At 44.7% G+C, this 25,083-nt stretch overlaps 1 protein-coding gene across 1 annotated transcript in view; it reads right to left on the bottom strand.

The window, feature by feature from the left end:
* LOC141053047 (neural-cadherin-like) overlaps positions 1-25,083 on the bottom strand; it is a 137,856-nt gene that overhangs the window by 54,954 nt on the left and 57,819 nt on the right. The window contains exons 16-22 of the mRNA XM_073550377.1: positions 19,946-20,089; positions 19,326-19,609; positions 17,078-18,692; positions 16,513-16,603; positions 5,071-5,255; positions 882-1,117; positions 445-722 (exon numbers count right to left, since the gene is read on the bottom strand). Coding sequence (XP_073406478.1) covers positions 445-722; positions 882-1,117; positions 5,071-5,255; positions 16,513-16,603; positions 17,078-18,692; positions 19,326-19,609; positions 19,946-20,089 — 2,833 coding nt within the window. The remainder of the gene's footprint in view (positions 1-444; positions 723-881; positions 1,118-5,070; positions 5,256-16,512; positions 16,604-17,077; positions 18,693-19,325; positions 19,610-19,945; positions 20,090-25,083) is intronic.

Raw genomic sequence — 25,083 nt, 5'->3', positions numbered from 1 at the left:
ACCGGCCCGGTACCGAGTACCCCACAGCCCTGGGAGGGCGACCCAACTGCGTCAACTGATGAATACTCAGCCGCTGCCTTCTCTCGCTGTTACTAGCGGTAGCAGGCATAGGTAAACTTTTTACCTCTGATCATAGCTGCAGGCTCACTGTCATTTGACAGCATAGGAACCGTGGCTCTCTGACCAGTGGCAATGATTTTACTGCCAATCAGAGGCAGTGTTTGCCGCGATGTCATGCACATGACAGCTTGGCAAACACTGGATGTTCGGGCCCCCCATTCAAGTAAATAGGGTTCTGGTTTTGGCACTAGTTCTGGTACCCAAACATTTTTTAACTGTTCGGCCGAACACGCCGGACCCGAACATCCAGGGTTAATACCCCTTCTCTATTTAGCAATCATACAATCCAAGAAACTATCAGTTTTACAGAATTCTATACGTTACCTATATCCGAGCTCCGTGTCCACACAGGAACCCCCATTCAGACAAGGATTGGTGAGATATGAGGAGCAGGAAAGGTGCTCATTCTCCCGAGAAGCACAGGAACAGTGGAAATAGGTTGCAACAGTCACTGACCCCAAGGAGACGTTGTCGGTTCTGATCATTGTTGGGACATGTTTATATAGGTTTCTAATGACACATCCCGCCTTGTGGCTACACTGTGCATTCCTGCACTCCTCTTCTCCAATCTGAGTCACCTGGATGCCCAATGCAGATTCTAACTGTGGAGAATATGCAGTCTGTTAGTATAGCCATTACACCAATCTATATACATGAAATATACCTTTACTTATGGACTAAAGAAATTAGCATATTTTACCAATATGACACAATACCAAAAACAGAGAGTCATGGACTTAGATACAAAATTTATGTAAGACCTTGTCCCGATATAGAGCAACAATGCCATTCAGCTTTCCAGACTGACGATAGGGGGGTCTGGAAATGGAAATCCAAACGTCTGTAGAGTTGGACAGACCAGGAACATTCATTACACTGAAGAGCTGGATATCATCTTCTGCACAGGATAGGATTTCTGTCAGGAGGGTCTTCATCTTCTCGTATTTACTGATTGTCACACCTTGAGTCTGGGCTATAAACTGTCCTGCGCTGATACCTGATCAACAGGAAAAAATAGTAATGGATCCTCCATTCAAATGAATGGAAAAAAGTTAAATAAATTTTCCACTTTCTTTTGATTAATTTTTTTTTAATTTCTAATCTGCAGAGTAAATCTACAGATCTAAGATGGATATACATATTTACATATCTAAGATGTTTGAGTTCAAACTTCTCCAAATTTAGAGTTGAGCGAATTTTAAAAAATGATCGTCAAACATAAATTCGTCAGGAAGAGGGTACCAATATGGCATGAATATGGCAAATTCAGATTCGGCAACGGATTCCGAACATATTCACTCAACTCTACAAATGATATCAGTGGAGAATGGATCGGCTTCCATACGCATCAAATGATTATCAAGTGCCTGTTCGGTGCTCCTGATTTAATGTGTACAAGCTCCTTTAGACCAGCACCTACTGGTGATGGGTATTGGTATGAAATATGCCTTCATCCTAGGGTCATAAGCAGGAAGTACTGGGCACCACTACCAAACTTGTGGGCATGGGGAGAGCTTTATGTAAAACTGCTTAAAAGGGGCTGTCCAGGGAAGATAATTTATTATTACCTATCCACGGTGTAGCGCTCATGCCCTGACTGGTTGGTGCGAGTGTGGGGGTGTGGCCCCATTGTGCCACAAACCAGACTACCCTGAAAGGGGCGTGACTTAGCAGCTACCTTGGTGTTCACTGGAGCCTCTGATGGTGAGGTCAGGATTGTGCGGCAGGTAGCTGCCAGGTATCACTCCAGGGTGGTGTCTGGCTGTGGCTGCTGATCCCACTGGGGAACAAAACACTATGTGTAGTGCGGGCAAGTACAGACAGGCACGACTGATACAATGGCAGGCACGGCTGTTACTCTTGGTAGAAAGGCGGGCACGGCTGAGACACTGGCATGCAGGCAGGCACAGCTGGCACCCTTGGCAGACAGGCGGGCATGGCTGGCACTCTGGCAGGACAGCCGGGCACGGCTGGCACTCTGGCAGGACAGCCGGGCACAGCTAGTGGGACTGGAACCGGTACGGGTAGGACAGGAACATAGGCAGGTATGAGTGGGATACAGGAACGGGAGGAGCTGGGACTGAATAGAGAAGGACAGAGACATGGACTGGAATGAGTGGTTTATGGGAACAGGTAGGACTAGGAACCTTTTCAGAATGGAGAAGCAGGAATGGATTCGGGAAGGACAGAAATACGGACAGGTAAGAGTAGTGTGTGGGGCTAGGTAGGGACCTGATCAGACTGGAGGAGTGGCGAGCAGAACAGAGTCGATGGTTGCAGTGCAGTGAGCTGAACCGCAAGGAGCGTGGAGCAAAAGGCGAAACTGCAGGAGCGTGGAACAAAAGGCGGAATCGCAGGTATGCGGAGCAGGACAGAACCACAGGTATGCAGAGCAGGTGCAGACGGAGAGGGCACAAGGACAGACACAGCAGGGAAAGGAGCCACAGACAAGACCAACAGAGGTAAGGACTGACTACAGACAAGGTCAAGTATAGGAACAGGATAAGATGCAGGAATAGTACACAATACACATAGGGACGGACATGGAGACCAATACAGGACAAGGACACAGGCCTTAGGATTCAGCCCTCAGGAAGGCGGAAACATGGACACAAAGAGCACGGAAACAGATCTGGGTATGCAGCCCCCAGAGAAGGCAAAAACAGGACAGGACCTGGCACCTCAGCACAAGACACTGACTGAGGGAAATAGTTGCTCAGGCATCCTCCTATGGGCGAGGATGCCTTAAATGCCAGAGACCTCTTGGTAATTGGCTGGGGATGCCATAGGCAGATGCACACTGACTATAAGAACCAGAGAGTGCTGGCACCGCCCCCCTATGCACACAGCCAGGAAGTATGCAAAGAGCAGGCAGGAGGCATACAGCATGGAGCCGGCAGCAGACAGAACTCACAGCATGGCCCGGAGTAGTGAGTAAGGCTGGTGGGGGATGGGAGGCCATGCAGTGATGCTGACAGGGTTGTTATACACGGGTTAGACGATAACTTATAGATTGGTGGGGGCCCGAGCGCTGAGACCTGAGCGATCAGCAAAATGGTGCACTTTTATCCCTGTTAGAATGGAGCAGCAAGTGTGCATGCTTGATCTCCACTCCATTCCATATGGCTGCGTTCTTCTTTTTCATGTAGCCCCAAAATTTAATGAAAAGAGTGGCAGTCCAGCATGAGTCCTGCCAATATCTAATATATAAAGCTCAAGTGTGTGTATGTATGTGTGTATGTCCAGGATTGACATCTGCACCGTCGCAGCTACAGCCACAAAATTTGGCACAGTCACACGTCTGGACCCCGAGAGCGTCCTAAGCTATGTTGTGAGGCGAAATTATAACCCCGCGCGTTCCAATTCACCAAACAATTTTGCCCCTATCTACATAATGGGGAAAAAGTGTGTGTGTATCAAGCCCCACCCCTCATTATGATGTCATAATGGTTGCCATGGCGACGCTGATTCATCATAGGTTGCAATGGTGACGGTTATGTCATAATGGTTGCCATGGTGGTGATGTCAATGGGTATATGGGCACGGGACTATGGGATGGAGGATGTGTGATGAGTATATGGGCACTGGACTATGGGATGGAGGATATGTTATGACGGGTATATGGGCACGGGACTATGAGATGAAGGATGTGTGATGGGTATATGGGCACTCGACTGTGGGATGGCGAATATGTATGATGGGTATATGGGCATGGGACTATGGGATGGAAGATGTGTGATGGGTATATGGGCACTCGACTATGAGATGGAAGATGTATGATGGGTATATGGGCACAGGCCTATGGGATCGTAGATATGTATGATGGGTATATGGGCACGGGACTATGGGATGGAGGATAATTATAATTTGCTATAACTAACCACAGTTAGTTACTATGCCCGGGCAGCGCCGGGCTCTTCAGCTAGTCCATTCTAAAGGAGAAAACGTGCCCTGCTCTGCTGATCGGTGCAGCTCCCAGCATTCAGACCCCAGAGGATAGGTGATAACTTATCTTCCCTGGACAACCCATTTAATTTAGACAACTGACCAGATCATAAAACAAATACAGATTCCGATCCCCTAAATTAATGATGTGAGAAGTATACATCATTCCACATTTTCTCCAGAGCATCACAACAAGCTCTCAAGTAATGCAGAACAGGGATGAAAAAAGGATGCTGCAGAACCTCTTCAATGACAGCGGTGTGGGGTGTGAATTGTAGTGACTTTATCTGTCCAGCTTGGTAGGGTCATAAGGTGGTCTGTGCCAGTGGGTGATGGAAGGTACTACGGAGGCCTCCTGACCTGTACTGTACAGCAGAGCTGACTATGGAGGTGGGGGACTGTATGGATATAAGTCACAGGGTCATTCGGCTGTCACTGAAGTACTAATGAGAGTGCACTAAGGTTTAATGTTAAAGAATGTTCCTGTGATCTCTATTAGACAGCCGCTGCTAGACTACGCCATTGTCAAAACCTTCTCTCCAATGACATCATCTGTTGGGGGGAAGTTGGGAGGACCTCAAACATATTAGACAGTCGACCCGATCCTTCTGATATCACCAAGTTCAGTTGACTTTAGTCTATTGTGTATGGGAGCCTTAAGAGTCAAGACATTGGATGCTCTACCACAGTCACAACATCAGCCTTGGCGCGGCAGGGTGGCTCAATTTATTGATCAATATTTCGCCAAATGTCTCATTTTGAATACATTCAGATGTTAATATGTGCATTGCACTTCATGTTATGCGTTCTGACCACAAGCAGCGCTGGCTTCTCTTTTTATATTAACATCAGCCTGAACTATGGGTCCTGGTCGCAACTGCAACAGTAGTGCGTCTGTAGATATGTTACATAGAGAAGAACATACCATCTCGCAATGACTTTTACGTTGATCATGTTTGCGCCTGTCCTTTAATGATTTTATTGTAGGACTACAGGTGGACTTACCTCTTAATCTTAAGGCAATAGCACTGTTGGTATCTTCTTCGGTTATGGCAATCAGTAAAACCTTAACAATGGAGACCACGTCCGGCCACACTCCATCCGTCACTCTGACCCTGACCTTATAAACACCAGGTATGGCCCCTTCTCGTATGCTCAGTAAACCAGAGGCATCATGGACTGAAAAGATCCTGTCATTTTAACAGAAAATATGAGAAAAAGGGTAAATGCCAGGTTTTGCAATATGTGTATGAGGGTCTGGCTTCTGAATCCTCTGCAAATAGAAGATATGGCCTAGGGAAGTTGTGGCTGGTCATTTACCATTTTGGCACTTTCCTACTAGAGGCTATTGCAGTGGAAATGTAGCAGTACATGCTGGTCATCTAAATGATTGGGAACTGTGGAGGTCATATTGTAAAAGAGACAATGGAAATCATCCTGGAAGAGGGACATATGGAAATCATCCTGGAAGAGGGACATATGGAGGTCATATTGTAAGAGGGACATATGGAGGTCATATTGTAAGAGGGACATATGGAGGTCATATTGTAAGAGGGACATATGGAGGTCATATTGTAAGAGGGACATATGGAGGTCATATTGTAAGAGGGACATATGGAGGTCATATTGTAAGAGGGACATATGGAGGTCATATTGTAAGAGGGACATATGGAGGTCATATTGTAAGAGGGACATATGGAGGTCATATTGTAAGAGGGACATATGGAGGTCATATTGTAAGAGGGACATATGGAGGTCATATTGTAAGAGGGACATATGAAGGTCATATTGTAAGAGGGACATATGAAGGTCATATTGTAAGAGGGATATATGGAGGTGATATTGTGAGAGGGACATATGAAGGTCATATTGTAAGAGGTACATATGGAGGTCATATTGTAAGAGGGACATATGGAGGTCATATTGTAAAAGGGACAAATGAAGGGTATATTGTAAGAGGGACATATGGAGGTCATATTGTAAGAGGGACATATGGAGGTCATACTGTAAGAGGGACATATGGAGGTCATATTGTAAGAGGGACATATGGAGGTCATATTGTAAGAGAGTCATATGGAGGACATATCGTAAGAGGGACATATGGAGGTCATATCGTAAAAGGGACATATGGAGGTCATATCGTAAGAAGGACATATGGAGGTCACATTGTAAGAGGGACATATAGAGGTTATATTGTAAGAGGGACATATGAAGGTGATATTGTGAGAGGGACATATGGAGGTCATATTGTAAGAGGTACATATGGAGGTGATATTCTAAGAGGGTGTCATGCCCGGTGAGGGAAAACCAAGTGTAACATAAAGGGAAATGGGAAAGGGGGCCCAGACACTAAGGAAGGGATTTGGAGACCCCTAGGCTAGATCTAATCTCTCCCTAGAACTCCTACTGAGTCCATATATTGGTTCCTCGCCATTCGCCGAGCCGGAACCTGAGGCCCTGAATCTTCCTGGGGCCTAGTCCTGAACTGGGAACGGGAGGGAGATGCGTAGTCTCCGCTAAACTAAATACGGTAAGGTGAGACAAACAGGGGAACACTTAGCTGAATCGCCAGATACGGATACCAGAAGAGGGATTCCAGACACCAAACTGGAGCACTCTGAGGAGGTCCAACACTCTAGCAAGCAGAGTGGAAGTGGAAATGAAGCTATTACCCGCACTGAGTCACAGCTGAGCCACTAACTAAATAGATCCAAACTACTTAGGGCAGGAGGAGGTCGACGCTGGGTCCTAGAGGCAAATGGTTCAGGGAGCTGTCTGTATGGACAGGCGCTCAGACCTTCTGAGGCCTGACGCAGGATGATAGCCTGTCACCTCCGAAGCGCTCGTGACAGTAGGAGGGGGTCCTACAAATGGCCTCCGGACACTCAGGACCCGGTTTCTCAGGATGTGAGGTATGGAATGCCCTAACCAACCTGGGGATATTCACCTCTGACGCTGACACCCATGTCCTTTCCTCTGGACCATAACCCTTCCAGTTCACCAAGTACTGCAAGGAACGACGAAGGAGACGAGAATAAACAATCCTCGAAGTCTCAAACTCCAAATTGCCATCTACCAAAATTGGGGGGGCGGTGGGGATGAGGACTCAATGGGGTTCACACATTTCTAAGAAGAGATTTATGAAAAACATTGTGGATTTTGAGAGCTTGAGAAAGTTCCAGTCGAAACGCCGCTGGGTTTATGACAGCAGATATTCTATAAGGACCAATAAACCTGGGTCCCAACTTCCAAGAAGGAACCTTCAACTTAATATTCCTAGTGGACAACCACACAAAGTCATTCACATTCAGGTCTGGATCTGGCACACGTCGCCTGTCAGCCATACGTTTGTACCTGTCTCCCATAATTCTCAAATTCTTCAGGACGCCCTGCCACATGGAAGAGAGCGACGACGCGAAACGCTCCTCCTCCGGAACTTCTGAAGCCCCTCCCCCATTAAAGGTACCAAACTGTGGATGATAATCATACGCCCCAAAAAACGGTGCCCTGCCATTGAACTCTTGACGGTCATTATTAATTGCAAATTCAGCTAATGGTAAGATGACCAATCCTCTTTGTTCTCAGAGATGAAACACCTGAGGTATGTCTCAAAATTCTGGTTGACCCGCTCTGTCTGCCCATTCGACTGGGGATGAAAGGCTGAAGAGAAGGACAGCTGTACCCCCAGTTGAGAACAAAATGCCCTCCAGAACTTGGATAAAAATTGGGTTCCCCGATCAGACACGGCATCGGAGGGAACCCCGTGAAGTTTTACGATCTCTTTAATGAAAACCTGGGCCAGAGTCTTGGCATTAGGAAGTGCTGGTAATGCGACGAAACGGACCATTTTACTAATTCTATCCACAACCATCAACACCACCGTTTTACCCGCAGATACTGGTAGGTCCGTGATAAAATCCATGAATAGATGTGTCCAAGGCCTCGAGGGAATGGGTAATGGGAGGAGAGTATCAGATGGATGAGTACGCGATACCTTACAGTGAGCGCAAGTACTGCATGCGGACACCTGTTCCACCACATCCAACCCCGGCCACCAAAAATGACTAGAGAGAAGGTCGGCAGTTGCTTTACCCCCTGGATGCCCTGCTAGCACCGAGTTGTGGTGTTCGTTAATAACCTTGCGGCGCAGATTGGGCGGTACAAATAGCTTTCCTGAAGGACAGGAGACAGGGGCGTCCCCCTGTGCCTCCAACACCTCAGCCTCCAGTTCAGGATATAGTGCCGAAACAACTACCCCCTCCTGCAATATCGGTACTAGACCCTCTTGGTCTCCCCCACCCGGGAAGCTTCTGACAGAGCATCCGCCTTAACATTTTTGACCCCGGGGCGAAAAGTGACCACGAAATTGAACCTCATAAAACAACGACCACCTAGCTTGTCTCGGGTTCAGACGCTTGGCCGACTGCAGATATGCGAGATTTTTGTGATCAGTAATAACTGTAATAGGATGGGCAGCCCCGTCCAGCCAATGTCGCCATTCTTCCAATGCCAATTTAATTGCCAACAGCTTCCTGTTGCCCACGTCATAGTTCCTCTCGGCTGAGGACAATTTTTTCGAAAAGAATGCACAAGGGTGCCATTTACCAGGAGACGGACCCTGAGACAACACAGCCCCCCCCCACCTCCGATGCATCAACCTCTACAAAAAATGGCTGAGAGGCATCGGGTTGACTGAGTATGGATGTCTTGGCAAAACAGTTTTTAGGGAGGAAAAAGCATTCAGAGCGGCCTCAGACCAATTAGAAAAATCCGACCCCTTCCTTGTCATGTCAGTAAGGGGTTTAACAATGCAGAGTAGTTCCGAATGAATTTTCGGTAAAAATTCGTAAAGCCCAGAAACCGCTGCAAGGCCTTCAGGTTCTCAGGACGGTCCCAGTCCAGAACAGCACGGACCTTCTCCGGATCCATCTGAAACCCTGAACATGACAACAGATATCCCAAAAACTGTATCTCCTGTATGGCAAAAACACATTTCTCCAGTTTGGCATACAGTTTGTTATCTCTTAAGATTTGTAAAACCTGTTTAACATGCCCCTGATGTGTCTCAAAATCTGGCGAATAAATCAAAATGTCATCTAAATATACCACCACAAACCTGCCCACAAAGTGATGAAATATGTCATTGATGAAGTGCTGGAAAACTGCAGGGGCAGTAGTGAGACCGAATGGCATAACCAGGCTCTCAAAATGCCCCTCGGGGGTGTTGAAGGCAGTTTTCCATTCGTCCCCCTCTCTCATCCTAACCAGATTGTAAGCCCCCCTTAAGTCCAACTTGGAGAACACTTTAGCTCCCACCACCTGACTGAACAAATCTGGAATCAGAGGCAGAGGGTATGGGTCTCGGATGGTGATTTGATTTAATTCCCGAAAATCTACACAGGGAAGTAAGCTGCCATCCTTCTCTTTCACAAAGAAGAACCCCGCTGCAAGATGAGCGTCTGATGTGTCCCTTCTCCAGACTTTTGGCAGTGTACTCCTTCATAGCCTGTCTCTCAGGGCCAGAAAGATTATACAGTCTGGATTTGGGCAGTTTAGCTCCGGGGATCAGGTTAATGGGACAATCGTATGCACGATGTGGGGGGTAGCTCCTGACTCCCCCTCTCCGAAAAGACATCCTCAAAGCCCTTCAGAAAACCCAGCAAGATTTCAGCAGAGACTGCAGAGAGGGAAACATTCAGACAGTTTTCCTGACAGTAATCTCCCCATTCAATGATTTCCCTGGCTTGCCAATCCACCACCGGATTATGTCTGACCAGTCAGGGTAGGCCCAACACAATTGGAGTGGGGAGCCCCTCTAAAACATAGCATGGAATTATTTCAGAATGAGTCGGCCCCATCTCAGTTTTATGTTTTGAACAATTTGTGCGAGAGTCTTCTGTGCAAGTGGAGCTGAATCAATGGTGAAAATGGGAATAGGCTTAGCTAATGTACAGCAAGCAAGACCATGAGTTCTCACAAACTTGGCATTCACCATACTGACTCCAGCTCCTCTGTCAACGAACACAACAATGTTCTCAGCCTTGCTCTCTAGCACCACCTCTGCTGACAGGAGAAATCGGCAACTGCAAGCAAAAGAAAAATGCACGACCTGCTTATCTAACTCCAGACCACCAAGGGTTAACCGAGTACCCTTTTGCCTTGGTACCAAAGGGCAGGTTCCAATAAAATGACCCTTTTTCCTGCAGAAAAAACAAACACCTTTTTTCTTGCGACTCTCAGCGGAGAAATACGGGGTGGCGGCCCCTCCTCCCACAACACAGGTTCAACTCCAGGCAGATCCCCGAACACAGGGGAATGACTCCCACCAGAGGGACCTGGGGAAAATGGTCTTACCCACCGATCCCGAAGGCGTCTATCCACACGTATAGCAAGCGAAATAGCCGCCTCCAATGACACAGGAGCCTCATACATAGCCAGAACATCTTTTAGTTTTTCAGAAAGACCCTCTTAAGAGCCGCATCATTCCATTTTGTGTCAGTTGCCCACCTACAGAATTCAGAGCTATATGACTCTACTGACCAGTTTCCCTGCAGGAGGCGGCGAAGTCTAGACTCCGCCAGGGTAACTCGGTCAGGGTCGTCATAAATGAGGGCCAGGGCCCCAAAAAATCCCTCCACAGACTGGAGACACACAGAGTCCTGTGGTAAGGAAAAAACCCAGGATTGTGGATCTCCCTGCAATATAGAAATCACAATCCCTACTTTTTGCTCTTCACTGCCAGAAGAGTAGGGATGAAGTTTGAAATACAATTTACAGGCCTCTTTAAACACAAAAAACTTGTCCCTGCCTCCTGAAAAGCTGTCAGGGAGCGCACTCTTAGGCTATGTGCACACGGTGCGGATTCTGCTGCGGATCCGCAGCTTTTCAGGAGCTGCGGGTCCGCAGCAGATTAAGGTGCGTTGTACAGTACCATTGTTTTCAATGGTAAACTGAAAAGCACTGTGCACATGCTGCAGATTTTTCCGCGCGGATTTGCTGCGGGTTCAGATCCGCAGTATGTCAATTCTTTGTGCGGATTCCGCTGCGGTTTCACCCCTTCTTCATTGTAGAGGTGTGAAACCGCAGGGCTAAACCGCAGGCTAATCCGCAGGTCTTTTGACCTGAGATTTTAGTTGCGGATTTTTACAAATCCACACGGAAAAATCCACAGGACTAAAATCTACGTGTGCACATAGCCTTAGGTTCAGGCCGACCCGGCCCAGCAGCAGAGGCCCCAACACTGGCGACCTGCAGCTGCTGCTGCTGCAGAACCTCCCAACGGAGATCAGTCACTTCCAGAGACAGACAGTGCAGTCACTCAGCCAACTCAGTGACTGCATCCATCTCCAAAGGGGGAGAGAGAGAGAGAGAGAGAGAGAAAAACAAAATACCCCAGCAAAAAAAAACACCACAAAACTAACAAAACACATGCACAAATGAACCATGTGTCAGTTTTTTTTTTTCTCTAAACAGTGCGGCGGGTAATAATGTCACGCGTGGTGAGGGAAAACCAAGTGTAACATAAAGGAAAATAAGGAAGGGATTTGGAGACCCCTAGGTAAGATCTAATCTCTCCCTTGAACTCCTACCGAGTCCTTATATTGGTTCCTCACCAATCGCCAAGCCGGAACCTGAATCTCCCTGGGGCCTAGTCCTGAATAGGGAACGGGAGGGAGATGCGCGCTAGTCAGTCTCCGCTAAACTAAAGACGGTAAGGTGAGACAAACAGGGGAACGCTTAGCTGAATCGCCAGATACGGATACCAGAAGAGGAATTCCAGACACCAAACTGGAGCACTCTGAGAAGGTCCAACACTCAAGCAAGCAGAAGTGGAAATGAAGCTATTACCCGCACTGGGTCACAGCTGAGACACTGACTAAATAGATCCAAACTACTCAGGGCAGAAGGAGGTCGATGCTGGGTCCTAAAGGCAGATGGTTCAGGGAGCAGTATGTATGGACAGGTGCTCAAACCTTCTGAGGCCTGACACAGGATGATAGCCTGTCACCTCCGAAGCGCTTGTGAGAGAGGGACATATGGAGGTCACATTGTAAGAGGGACATATGGAGGTTATATTGGATAAGGGACATATGGAGGTTATATTGGATAAGGGACAAATGAAGATCATATCGTAAGAGGGACATATGGAAGTGATATTCTAAGAGGGACATATGGAGGTCATATTGTAAGAGGGACATATAGAGGTCATATTGTAAGAGGGACATATGGAGGTCATATTGTAAGAGGGACATATGGAGGTCATATTGTAAGAGGGACATATGGAGGTGATATTGTAAGAGGGACATATGGAGGTCATATTGTAAGAGGGACATATGGAGGTCATATTGTAAGAGGGACATATGGAGGTCATATTGTAAGGGACATATGGAGGTCATATTGTAAGAGGGACATATGGAGGTCATATTGTAAGAGGGATATATGGAGGTGATATTGTAAGACGAACATATGGAGGTGATATTCTAAGAGGGACATATGGAGGTCATATTGTAAGAGGGACATATGGAGGTCATATTGTAAGAGGGACATATGGAGGTCATATTGTAAGGGACATATGGAGGTCATGTTGTAAGAGGGACATATGGAGGTGATATTGTAAAACGAACATATGGAGGTGATATTCTAAGAGGGACATATGGAGGTCATATTGTAAGAGGGACATATGGAGGTCATGTTGTAAGAGGGACATATGGAGGTCATGTTGTAAGAGGGACATATGAGGTGATATTGTAAAACGAACATATGGAGGTGATATTCTAAGAGGGATAAATGGAGGTGATATTCTAAGAGGGACAAATGGAGGTCATATTCTAAGAGGGACATATGGAGGTCATATTCTAAGAGGGACATATGGAGGTCATATTGTAAGAGGGACATATGGAGTTGATATTCTAAGAGGAACATATGGAGGTGATATTCAAAGAGGGACATATGGAGGTGATATTCTAAGAGGGACATGTGGAGGTGATGTTGTAAGAGGGACATATGGAGGTCATATTGTAAGGGACATATGGAGGTCATATTGTAAGAGGGACATATGGAGGTCATATTGTAAGGGACATATGGAGGTCATATTGTAAGGGACATATGGAGGTGATATTCTAAGAGGGACATATGGAGGTCATATTGTAAGAGGGATATATGGAGGTGATATTGTAAGACGAACATATGGAGGTCATATTGTAAGAGGGATATATGGAGGTGATATTGTAAGACGAACATATGGAGGTGATATTCTAAGAGGGACATATGGAGGTCATATTGTAAGAGGGACATATGGAGGTCATGTTGTAAGGGACATATGGAGGTGATATTCTAAGAGGGACATATGGAGGTCATATTGTAAGGGACATATGGAGGTCATATTGTAAGGGACATATGGAGGTGATATTCTAAGAGGGACATATGGAGGTCATATTGTAAGAGGGATATATGGAGGTGATATTGTAAAACGAACATATGGAGGTCATATTGTAAGAGGGATATATGGAGGTGATATTGTAAGACGAACATATGGAGGTGATATTCTAAGAGGGACATATGGAGGTCATATTGTAAGAGGGACATATGGAGGTCATATTGTAAGAGGGACATATGGAGGTCATATTGTAAGGGACATATGGAGGTGATATTCTAAGAGGGACATATGGAGGTCATATTGTAAGGGACATATGGAGGTCATATTGTAAGGGACATATGGAGGTGATATTCTAAGAGGGACATATGGAGGTCATATTGTAAGAGGGACATATGGAGGTGATATTGTAAGACGAACATATGGAGGTGATATTCTAAGAGGGACATATGGAGGTCATATTGTAAGAGGGACATATGGAGGTGATATTCTAAGAGGGACATATGGAGGTCATATTGTAAGAGGGACATATGGAGGTCATATTGTAAGAGGGACATATGGAGGTCATATTGTAAGAGGGACATATGGAGGTGATATTGTAAGACGAACATATGGAGGTGATATTCTAAGAGGGACATATGGAGGTCATATTGTAAGAGGGACATATGGAGGTGATATTCTAAGAGGGACATATGGAGGTCATATTGTAAGAGGGACATATGGAGGTCATATTGTAAGAGGGACATATGGAGGTCATGTTGTAAGAGGGACATATGGAGGTGATATTGTAAGACGAACATATGGAGGTGATATTCTAAGAGGGACATATGGAGGTGATATTCTAAGAGGGACATATGGAGGTCATGTTGTAAGAGGGACATATGGAGGTGATATTGTAAAATGAACATATGGAGGTGATATTTTAAGAGGGACATATGGAGGTCATATTGTAAGAGGGACATATGGAGGTCATGTTGTAAGAGGGACATATGGAGGTGATATTGTAAAACGAACATATGGAGGTGATATTCTAAGAGGGACATATGGAGGTCATATTGTAAGAGGGACATATGGAGGTCATGTTGTAAGAGGGACATATGGAGGTCATATTGTAAGGGACATATGGAGGTCATATTCTAAGAGGGACATATGGAGGTCATATTGTAAGAGGGACATATGGAGGTCATATTCTAAGAGGGACATATGGAGGTCATATTGTAAGAGGGACATATGGAGGTCATATTGTAAGAGGGACATATGGAGGTCATATTGTAAGAGGGACATATGAAGGTCATATTGTAAGAGGGATATATGGAGGTGATATTGTGAGAGGGACATATGGAGGTCATATTGTAAGAGGTACATATGGAGGTCATATTGTAAGAGGGACATATGGAGGTGATATTGTAAAACGAACATATGGAGGTGATATTCTAAGAGGGACATATGGAGGTCATATTGTAAGAGGGACATATGGAGGTCATGTTGTAAGAGGGACATATGGAGGTGATATTCTAAGAGGGACATATGGAGGTGATATTCTAAGAGGGACATATGGAGGTGATATTCTAAGAGGGACATATGGAGGTCATATTGTAAGAGGGACATATGGAGGTCATATTGTAAGAGGGACATATGGAGGTCATATTGTAAGAGGGACATATGGAGGTCATATTGTAAGAGGGACATATGGAGGTCATGTTGTAAGAGGGATATATGAGGTGATATTGTAAAACGAACATATGGAGGTCATGTTGTAAGAGGGACATATGGAGGTGATATTGTAAAACGAACATATGGAGGTGATATTCTAAGAGGGACATATGGAGGTCATATTGTAAGAGGGACATATGGAGGTCATATTCTAAGAGGGACATATGGAGGTGATATTCTAAGAGGGACATATGGAGGTCATATTGTAAGAGGGAAATATGGAGGTCATATTGTAAGAGGGACATATGGAGGTCATATTGTAAGAGGGACATATGGAGGTCATATTGTAAGAGGGACATATGGAGGTCATATTGTAAGAGGGACATATGGAGGTCATGTTGTAAGAGGGACATATGAGGTGATATTGTAAAACGAACATATGGAGGTGATATTCTAAGAGGGACATATGGAGGTCATATTCTAAGAGGGACATATGGAGGTCATATTGTAAGAGGGACATATGGAGTTGATATTCTAAGAGGAACATATGGAGGTGATATTCAAAGAGGGACATATGGAGGTGATATTCTAAGAGGGACATGTGGAGGTGATGTTGTAAGAGGGACATATAGAGGTCATATTCTCATTTGCGCAAGGAAAGACTAGAAGCAATGGGATGAAACTGAATGGGAGGAGACACAGATTAGATATTAGGAAAAACTTTTTGACAGTTACAGTGATCAATGAGTGGAACAGGCTGCCACGAGAGGTGGTGAGTTCTCCTTCAATAGAAGTCTTCAAACAGAGGCTGGACAGACATCTGTCTGAGATGATTTAGCGAATCCTGCTTTGAGCAGGGGGTTGTACCAGATGGCCCAGGAGGTCCCTTCCAACTCTACGATTCTATGATTCTATATTGTAAGAGGGACAAATGGAAGTCATATTCTAATAGGGACATAAAGAGGTCATATTGCAAGAGCGACAAATGGAGGTCATATTGTAAGAGGGACATTTGGAGGTCATATTGTTAGACATATGGAGGTGATATTCTAAGAGGTACATATGGAGGTGATATTGTAAGAGGAACATATAGAGGTCATATTGTGAGAGGGATAAATGGAGTCCATATTGTTAGTTGAACATATAGAGGTCATATTGATTTTGTCTATATTGTCATGTTTTAATAGGGATATATGGAATTCATATTGTAAGAGGGAAACATGGAGCACCGTAGGTGATCAGGAGAAGTGAATATCGCACATCACTAATGTTAAAATATACTGGAAGAACTGTGGCATGTATCCCAATGTCTTCTCCATGCTCTAATGTTATCTAGAGTGGTTTTCTGACATAAATGTTATGGAGTGTGTACATATACCAGTCAATGGTAGGGTATTTCAATTTTTTCACTATGCATTTACCTTGATTTACTTTCCAAATAATACATTTTGTGCTCCCAGTCATCTAGATCCGGTGCTGGAACTTTTCCAAGGATGAGTGTTGGGAGTATGCCTGTTATAAAAGACAACATATAATAAACTCTAGATATAGAATCTGAAATCTACTTATGTTGAAAAATCATCAGCGAGTGATATTAAATATCCCTGGGATCCAAGACATATACCGTAATAAATCTAAGGGCAGAGTCGGTGGACCATATGGACTTTGCAAAAGTGACAAATCAGGATCGACAAGTGTATTTGTAGACTCGAACCCCACACCCTATTGCTGCCAGATGAGGGATAGGTGGTTGTATGTCCATGTGGCCCTGTCCAATGACTCTACAGGAGTTATGGACTGAACATTGGTTGAGGCTCCAGTGCCATCCCAATAACATGACATAGGACAGAGGCTAATTTAAAGGTAACAACCAATTTGAATGCCCTTCCTTTTCCATAAAATTTTCAAAAAATGTCTTTTCTTGAAATAATATAGCTGAACATTAGCTATCTAGCACTTTTAATGGGTGGTTGAATGTTGCATTACCCTTATACGTGTAGACAATGCAATCCATATTTCCAGAAGAATGAGGATGGTCGTTTCTGTCTCCTATTAGGATTGTTAATGTATTGGTTGAAGTCATGGGAGGACTCCCGCTATCAGTTATTAAAATTGTTAAGTAAAACACTTTTTGCAATTCTCTGTCAAAACTATGCAGAGCAGTAATCATGGCGCTCCCATTGTGGAAGTCTTTTAAACTGAAGTCATTGGTGTTTTGTGGATCAGTCAATAAATAGAAGGCAAAAGGAGGACCATTTTCCGTTGTGTCATTGTCTGTAGCATATAACAGTGTTGATGTCTTATTTATTTGGACGACATGTGGATACTCAGTATTTTCCCAAATCATAGGGCTATATTGAGCTTCAAATCCAGGAGCATTGTCATTGAGATCTCGAAGGCTTAAGAAAACAGTTGAACTTCCTGTAAGCGCTGGTTTTCCCATGTCGGTTGCCAATACCACCAGCCGGTGATGAGGAGATGTTTCCCTGTCTAATGGTTTGGAGACCACAATGTAACCATCACCAACAAGAGAGAACTGACTAACAGGATCTGAAGAATTCAGAATGTGGTAGGAAAACATACCATTCAATCCAGAATCTAAATCTATGGCTGATATCTGAGCCACTGTTGTGCCAACTGGGACATCTTCAGGCAAAGGGGCAATGTCATAAAACTGTGGGTAAAACAAAGGGGCATGGTCATTCGAGTCTTCAACATGAATGATACAGGAGGCAACGTTAAAGAAGTCCATGTCCTCTACTTTTATTGTCAGATTAAATGTTCTCTCATGGGGTTTTTCGTAGTCCATTCTTTTCCTAAGACGAATGATACCCCGTTTATGGATTTTATCTGTCTCTATAAAAAATTTGCGGTCATCGTCTCCTCCAGTAATACTAAACACCATCATTGCATTTTCTCCTTCATCATTGTCCCAGGCTTGTAGAACAGTCACTTCACTGTTTATACCAGAGCTTTCAGGAACAAAAGCAGTGTAAAGCTTCTGTGTGAAGAATGGTGCATGGTCATTCACATCGGATACTAGAATGGTGGCAGTGCCAGTTCCGGTTAGACCGCCTCCATCCTTTGCTTCTAACATAATAAGGTATTTATCCTCCTTCTCACGATCCAAAGAACCCAGTACAGTATATATGGCGCCAGTAGATGGATGAATTGCAAATAAATTAAGGTTTATTTCATTCTTGACATTTTGGACTATTCTGTAGGTCAAAATAGCATTGCTTCCAGACTTTGCATCATCTAAGTCTAATGCTGTCATCTCCATAATTGTAGTATCTGCTGGCGAGTTTTCTGGGATGTATCCCATGAAGCAGCCATCGTACATGCAGAGGAACATTGGTGGGTTGTCATTTACATCTTTAATATCAATAATCACATCAGCATAGCCTGTGAGTCCTTCACCATTCTCATCTGTGGCAAGAACAAGAAGATGCCAAGTAGAGCGTTGCTCTCGGTCTAGAGTCTTGTGCACAAAAATTTTTCCATTGATTTGGTCAATGACAAATTCACTGTTGGCACCCTGCCCGTGTAAAGTGTATCGGAGAGCACTTTGATCTGCTTCATCAGGATCCATAGCTGAAACCTGCAAAAAATTTAAATGAGATTTTACATACACAGTTGTCCAGCAACAATAGAGTACAAGGAAATCAATGATTCCATTTCCTTCCTAAGGCTGCGTTCACACGTGGCGGTTTTTTCGCGGCGGTTGTTAACGCGTGTTTTTGCCGCGAAAACACAAAAAAAAGCATCCCATGCATTCCTATGGGATTCCGCAATGCTGTGCTAATGCTGCGGAATCTCCCACGGCGGAATCGCATCATGGAAAAATACGCAGCATGCTCATTAATTTTGCGGAATCACGGGGATTCCGCCCACATAGGAATGCATTGTTCAGCATTGTTCTGGCTGTGCCCACCGTGCGAAAAGTAAGCAGAACATTTGCGATGGTACCCACGGTCTGCAGGAGAGGAGACTGTCCTCCGGGCTCTGGATACCATATCCTTGTAAAAAAAAGAATAAAAAATAAAAAATCGGGTTATATTCACCTTTCGGCGTCCCGCGCAGCCTTCCCGGGTGTCAGCGATGCTCCCGTTCCCAGTAATGCTTTGCGAGACCTTTGATGACGTCACGGTCTCGCTATACTGTAGCAGTCTCGCGAGGAATAGGGACCACTACCACTACCCCGCCAATGATGAATTTGGACCTTTATGTTTACCTGCAGAACAAACGCGGGGAGACCTGTCCCTTCCTCCACAATGATGTCCTGATATTCACTCTGTGCAAAGACGGGCGGCTCATCATTTAGATTTATCACATTGATAATGACACAGGTATGATTCTCCCACTTTCCATCTGAGGCCACCAGTCTAAGCTCAAATTTTGCCTTCTGCTCATAGTTCAGTTTCTCAGCGAGATATATTCTTCCAATCTCTGGTTCCACATCAAATATCCCTTTGTCATTCCCGCTGGTGATTTGGTATCTTAGTTTGGCATTGACACCTGCATAGAATAACACTATTTTAACCAAAGATCTTCTTACAATCCACAAAACATAATAAAGTTCCTCATAATTAGAGGTGAACGAACTTGTTTGGAAAACGTTCACTAATCTCAAATTCGGCACTTATGTACATTAAGATTCGTGTTCGGATTCCGGAGCATTTTTTCCTAAAAATCTGCAAAATTCGTCCAAGGTTCGGTAAATGATCAAGTTCACTAAGGGCTCTTTCAGACATCTGTGTTTCCGGTAGCAGCATGGGCTGACATCTGAGCGTGACCTGATATGTAGTGCCAAAAAAAAACATTTAAAAAAGGCAAATTAAATAAAGATTTTACCTTCATCTTCATCGACAGCGCTTAAGGTCATGACAACATAACCCACATCCTTATCTTCTTCCACACTGGTCTCATATCTCTGCTGTGGGAACATTGGAGCATTGTCATTGACATCACTTACAAATATTCTCACATAGGCCGTATCTAAGGAGAAGACAGATCACAAGTCATTTTCACATTTAGGCTTCATTCCTTTGCGACATACTTCAGTTTTATCTGTAAAATGTTGTTTTTTTTGTTTTGTGACAACTTTGGGCTGTGATTTTGCTATAACGGCTCCTTCAAATGTCAATGATTTTTCACGTACACAAAAAACGGTCCGCGTTTCCTCAACGTTTTTGATCAGAGTGTCGTCAGAGTTTGATCAGTTCTTAGATGGTAAAAAAGAATGTCTTTCCACCTTCTCCCATATAACAGTCAGTGATAAAAGAAAAGCACACAGTTAGCATCCGAGAACTGTCCGATATTTTTCACAAATCAATAGACTGAGGCTACATTCACACGTAGCGGAACTCTCGCGGAAGTCGCCGCGAGAATTCCGGATTCCATTCGCTTAAAAATAGCGATTTGCAAGCGCAATTAGTTTGCAGAATGCTAGCGTTTTCCAAGCGATCTGTAGCATCGCTTGGAGAACTGATTGACAGGTTGGTGACACTCGTCAAACACAGTGTTTGACGAGTGTGACCAACTTTTTACTACTGATGCTGCCTATGCAGCATCAGTAGTAAAAGATAGGATGTAAAAAATAATTAAAAAAATAAAAAATATTGTTATTCTTACCTTCCGGCATCCCGCGCAGCCTTCCCGCCTCTCTCCACGCTCCCGGTCCCAGTAATCCTTTGCGCGAATGACTGCCAGACGTCATCGTGGTCATTCGCGCAAAGGATTACTGGGACCGGGAGCGTGAAGAGAGGCGGGAAGGCTGCGCGGGACGCCGGAAGGTAAGAATAACAAAATTTTTTATTTTAATTTTATTTTTTACAGGGATTTGGTACCCACAGCCCCGAGGACAGGCTCCCCTCCTACGGGTCGTGGATACCATCTGCAAATGTTCTGCTTACTTTAAGCAGAACAATGCATTCCTATGGGTGCGGGATCGCCGCGATTCCGCTAAATTAATGAGCATGCTGCGGTTTTTACCGTGAAGCGATTCCGCCGCTTGAAAAACCGCAGCATTATCACAGCATTTCGGAATCCCATAGGAATGCATGGGATGCTTATTTTTCGCGTTTTCGCTGCAAAATTGCGTGTTTAAAACCGCCGCGAAAACACGATAAAAACCGCAACGTGTGAACGTAGCCTTACATTGGCAAGTTTGAGTCGAGGATCGGAACAAAATCGGATTAGTCTCTGTGCTTTTGAGCGGACCACTGGAGCTGAGGAAAAAAAGTTGGACATGTGAACTACCCCATAGACTATAATGGGTACGAGTGCTATCAGTGAAAAACAGAAACAAGAAAATCTGAAGTTTGAATAAGTTCTGAGGGTTTGTGCACTGTGACTATGGTGTCTTTAAGCCAAGTTTTCCAAGCTGAAAATGCTTCAGAAAAACACCAATGGTGTCTTTTCAGTCTTTCTTGCGGTGACTCCTCCATGTGCATCTTTTCCCTATACATACAGTATAGAGTGAGCAACATCGAACCTAAGCCAACCAATAAATAAACATGTTACTTCTTTTATCCATTTCCAGGTTTCCAAAGACATCATACTGTATAGGGGTCTGTAGGGGGCATCATACTGGATAGGGAGCTGTGGGGGGCATCATACTATATAGGTGTCTGTAGGGGACATGATAAATATAGGGGATTATAGGGGACATGATGTGCACTGTGTTACTTTTTTGCAGTACTTTTTCAGGTAAATTCCAGGCGGAATCCGTCTGATAAAGATGTTATGTGCACGTTCCTGTGTTGTGACAATCCCTTTCAAAACCAACACTGAGAAATAAACTTTTAGGGGATATTCTCAGGTGCCGGAAACGGCGAAGATATCCGGTCTAAATTTTCAGGCAGAAAACCTGCTGTCATGAATTGGGGGTGTTTGGTTGCCCCCAGTTCTTCTCTCAAGAGTGATTTTAGTATATCCCTTCTTCCAGTTCTGGCTTGGAACTTGCAGCTCTCTGGCGCCCCCCTTACCCTCAGGTCAGTCAGGGAACTACACCTAGGATAAGTAGTCACCAGAATTGCTGTCTTGCTGTGTACTGGCTATTGGCACTCTGCAGGGAGGGTGGTATGAATATTCCCAGACCCAGGCAGGAAATACACATGTAAAACCTCCTTTCCGTCCCTACCAGAATCTACCAAATACTCCAGAACACACTTCACTGCCACCAGCTTCTGAATTTATAATTAATATTGGGTCAGGAGCCAACCCAATCAGTAGCGTTGACTTAGTCGGAGGTCGTGGGGGATACGTTTAGAGCAAGGAGAACAAAGCTAGTAAAGTTTTAGATTTTACTCCAAAAAGAATAGGCAGTGTTTACAAAAGTATAATAAGATTTTACAAAATGAGACAATTACAATATCTACAGACAATTATAAAACAAAAGGGATTAAAGTGAAGACTTACATATTTCAGCTACTGGCAAGTCATGTGGCGATGGTTGGTGGGGGGAGGGGTTCCCAAAGGCAAAGATTCAGTCCACAGCATGGATGGTATATGCTGTCTTTCCCAGGTCTGAATGCCACCTGAATGACTCTCCTAGCCTTATAATTTTCCCTGGCTGACCTCATTGGGGGGGCAGAGCTATGGAATGTACTCCCCTTTTTACAAGGACCGAAGACTTACTAACACCTTATTAATTTCATATCTCGGGCTGAAAACCTCGTAGAGCGATGGCAGGACTATCATCGATCTTGTTTTTAAGTTAGCTTTCTATTAAATCTAAACACAAACTATCTGCCAGTTAGGGGTAGGCAGGATACCTTTTCTCAGCCCCTGATAGTCGCTGAGCTCCCAAAACCCACCAGTTGGGAGCTCTGACCTGCAATTTCCAGAAATATGAGGTTCATATTTCTGTGAATATTCTGTGTTAATACATTTGGTCTTAAAGGAACACTGTACTTAGACAAAGAAATGGCTGTGTGCTTTCTGCACACGGCGGAGGGGGCTGCTCACAACACATTCTTGAGAGAGAGGGGGGAAGAAGATATAAAATTACTCAGGCACATTGAGAGGGCCAGGCAGCTGTGGGTCTGCAAGGGGCTTTGTGTGAGTACTGTAAACACTTAGTGGGGGGCAGGGCAGCGTGTGTGTGTGTGAGTGTCAGTCATGCAGTGTGAAGTTCTAGAAGTGTACTTTGAATATGGGCATATTCATGTCATCGTGACACCCTCAACATACTGTATTAGAGTAATAGCACTGTAGATGAGATTTTAACAAGATAGAATTCAGGGTCTAATCCACAACAAAGTCTGCTACATTTTTTTCTGAGGATTCATCAAGAAACTTGTGGCAAAATCTGTGTTTTTTTATGTACAAGATATTAAATATTGTAGTGTATTCACGTGTAGCATTTTTGTGCATTTTTTCTATTCATTTTTTTCCCTAGGGTGTAAAAAATAGAATTAGACTTACCGGTAATTCGGTTTCTAGGAACCTTCCATGACAGTCACCTTGGAGGATGTCTCCCCGCCCTAATGGGGGACAGGAAACACAAAGAGGTTAAATAACCCTCCCCTTCCTGCTACCTTCAGTGTTTTTTCTGGACATATTAGCATGAATAGTTACCGCCAAAGTACAGGAATCATCCAATAAGGTATTTAGATAGGGAGGGAAATTAGTGTAGTCGTGGAAGGTTCCTAGAAACCGAATTACCGGTAAGTCTAATTCTATTTTTTCCAGTCACCTTCCACGACAGTCACCTTGGAGTCATAGCAACACTAATTTTTTAGGAAGGGACCACGGCTTGCAGAAAACGTCTGCTGAATGTTAGATCCCTATCAAAATGTAGTCTATAGTGTCTGGTAAACGTGTGCACAGAGGACCAGGTGGCGGCTCTGCATATCTGCTCCGATGACGTGTTCCCTCTCGCTGCCCAGGACGTAGCGACTGATCGAGTGGAGTGAGATCTTTTGATGAATATGCCAGGCAGATGGCCTGTTTGATCCAGTTTGCAATTGTGCTTTTTGATGCTTTCTTTCCTTTATTCTTTCCTGAATATTGGATAAAAAGGTTCTGGTCAACACTCCACTCCTTCATTAGCTCAAGGTAACGGAGAACCACTCTGCGAACATCCAAAGTGTTAGAAGGATTTGGGCAAAATGTGGGCAACACGATATCCTTACCCCTATGAAAGTCTGAGACAACTTTGGGCATAAAGGAGGGGTTCAGACGTAGCACTATGCTGTCCGAGTTGAGCGATAGGTATGGCTCTTTACCAATAGGGCCTGCAATTCACCTATACGTTTAGCTGTGGTGATTGCTACAAGAAAGACTGTCTTAAGTGTCAAGATTTGGTAAGGGCTCGAATGGGGCCTATGTTAGACTATTGAGGACTAAACTAAGATCCCAGGGGGGAACCCGACTAGGAAGTGTAGGCCGTATCCTGCTTGCAGCGGTCATAAACCATTTGATTCAACGGTGTCTGACCAGGTCATGGTCAAAGAAGGAACTAAGGGCAGAAACTTGTACCCTCAATGTGCTTGGGGTAAGCCCTAGCTCTAAACTCTTCTGGAGGAAATCTAGGACCTGAGCAATGTTGGGATGGAAGGGATCAGGGACACTAGGAAGACACCAGGAAGAGATCTTCTTCCATACTTTGCCATATATGGCATTGGTTACCGGTTTTCTACTTTTTTGGAGAGTCCGGATTACCCCATCCGAGTGACCTCTGGCCATCACGATGTTAGCCTCAGTAACCAAGCCGCAAGGTTTAGTTTGTTGAGGGTTGGGTATAATAGGGGACCCTGATGAAGGAGGTCGGTTTTTTGGGGTAGGAGTAAGGGACCTTCCTGGGCCATATTCTTCAGAGCGCTGTACCAGATTCGCCCTGGCCACATTGGAGCAACAAGGATTGTCGTGACATGGTCCAATCGGATCTTTTGTAGCGTCTTTGCCAGCATAGGGATTGGCGGGAAGGCGTAAGTTAGGGTGAAAGCCCACGGATGGGGAAAAGCGTCTATCCCTCGAGCTCCGTA

The sequence above is a fragment of the Dendrobates tinctorius genome, unplaced genomic scaffold (genome assembly GCF_039654945.1).
Source record: "Dendrobates tinctorius isolate UK_male_01 unplaced genomic scaffold, ASM3965494v1 ptg000165l, whole genome shotgun sequence".
Classification (NCBI taxonomy): Eukaryota; Metazoa; Chordata; class Amphibia; order Anura; family Dendrobatidae; genus Dendrobates; species Dendrobates tinctorius.
Note: the sequence above shows the minus strand (reverse complement) of the source record. Positions and strands in the feature narration are given on the sequence as shown.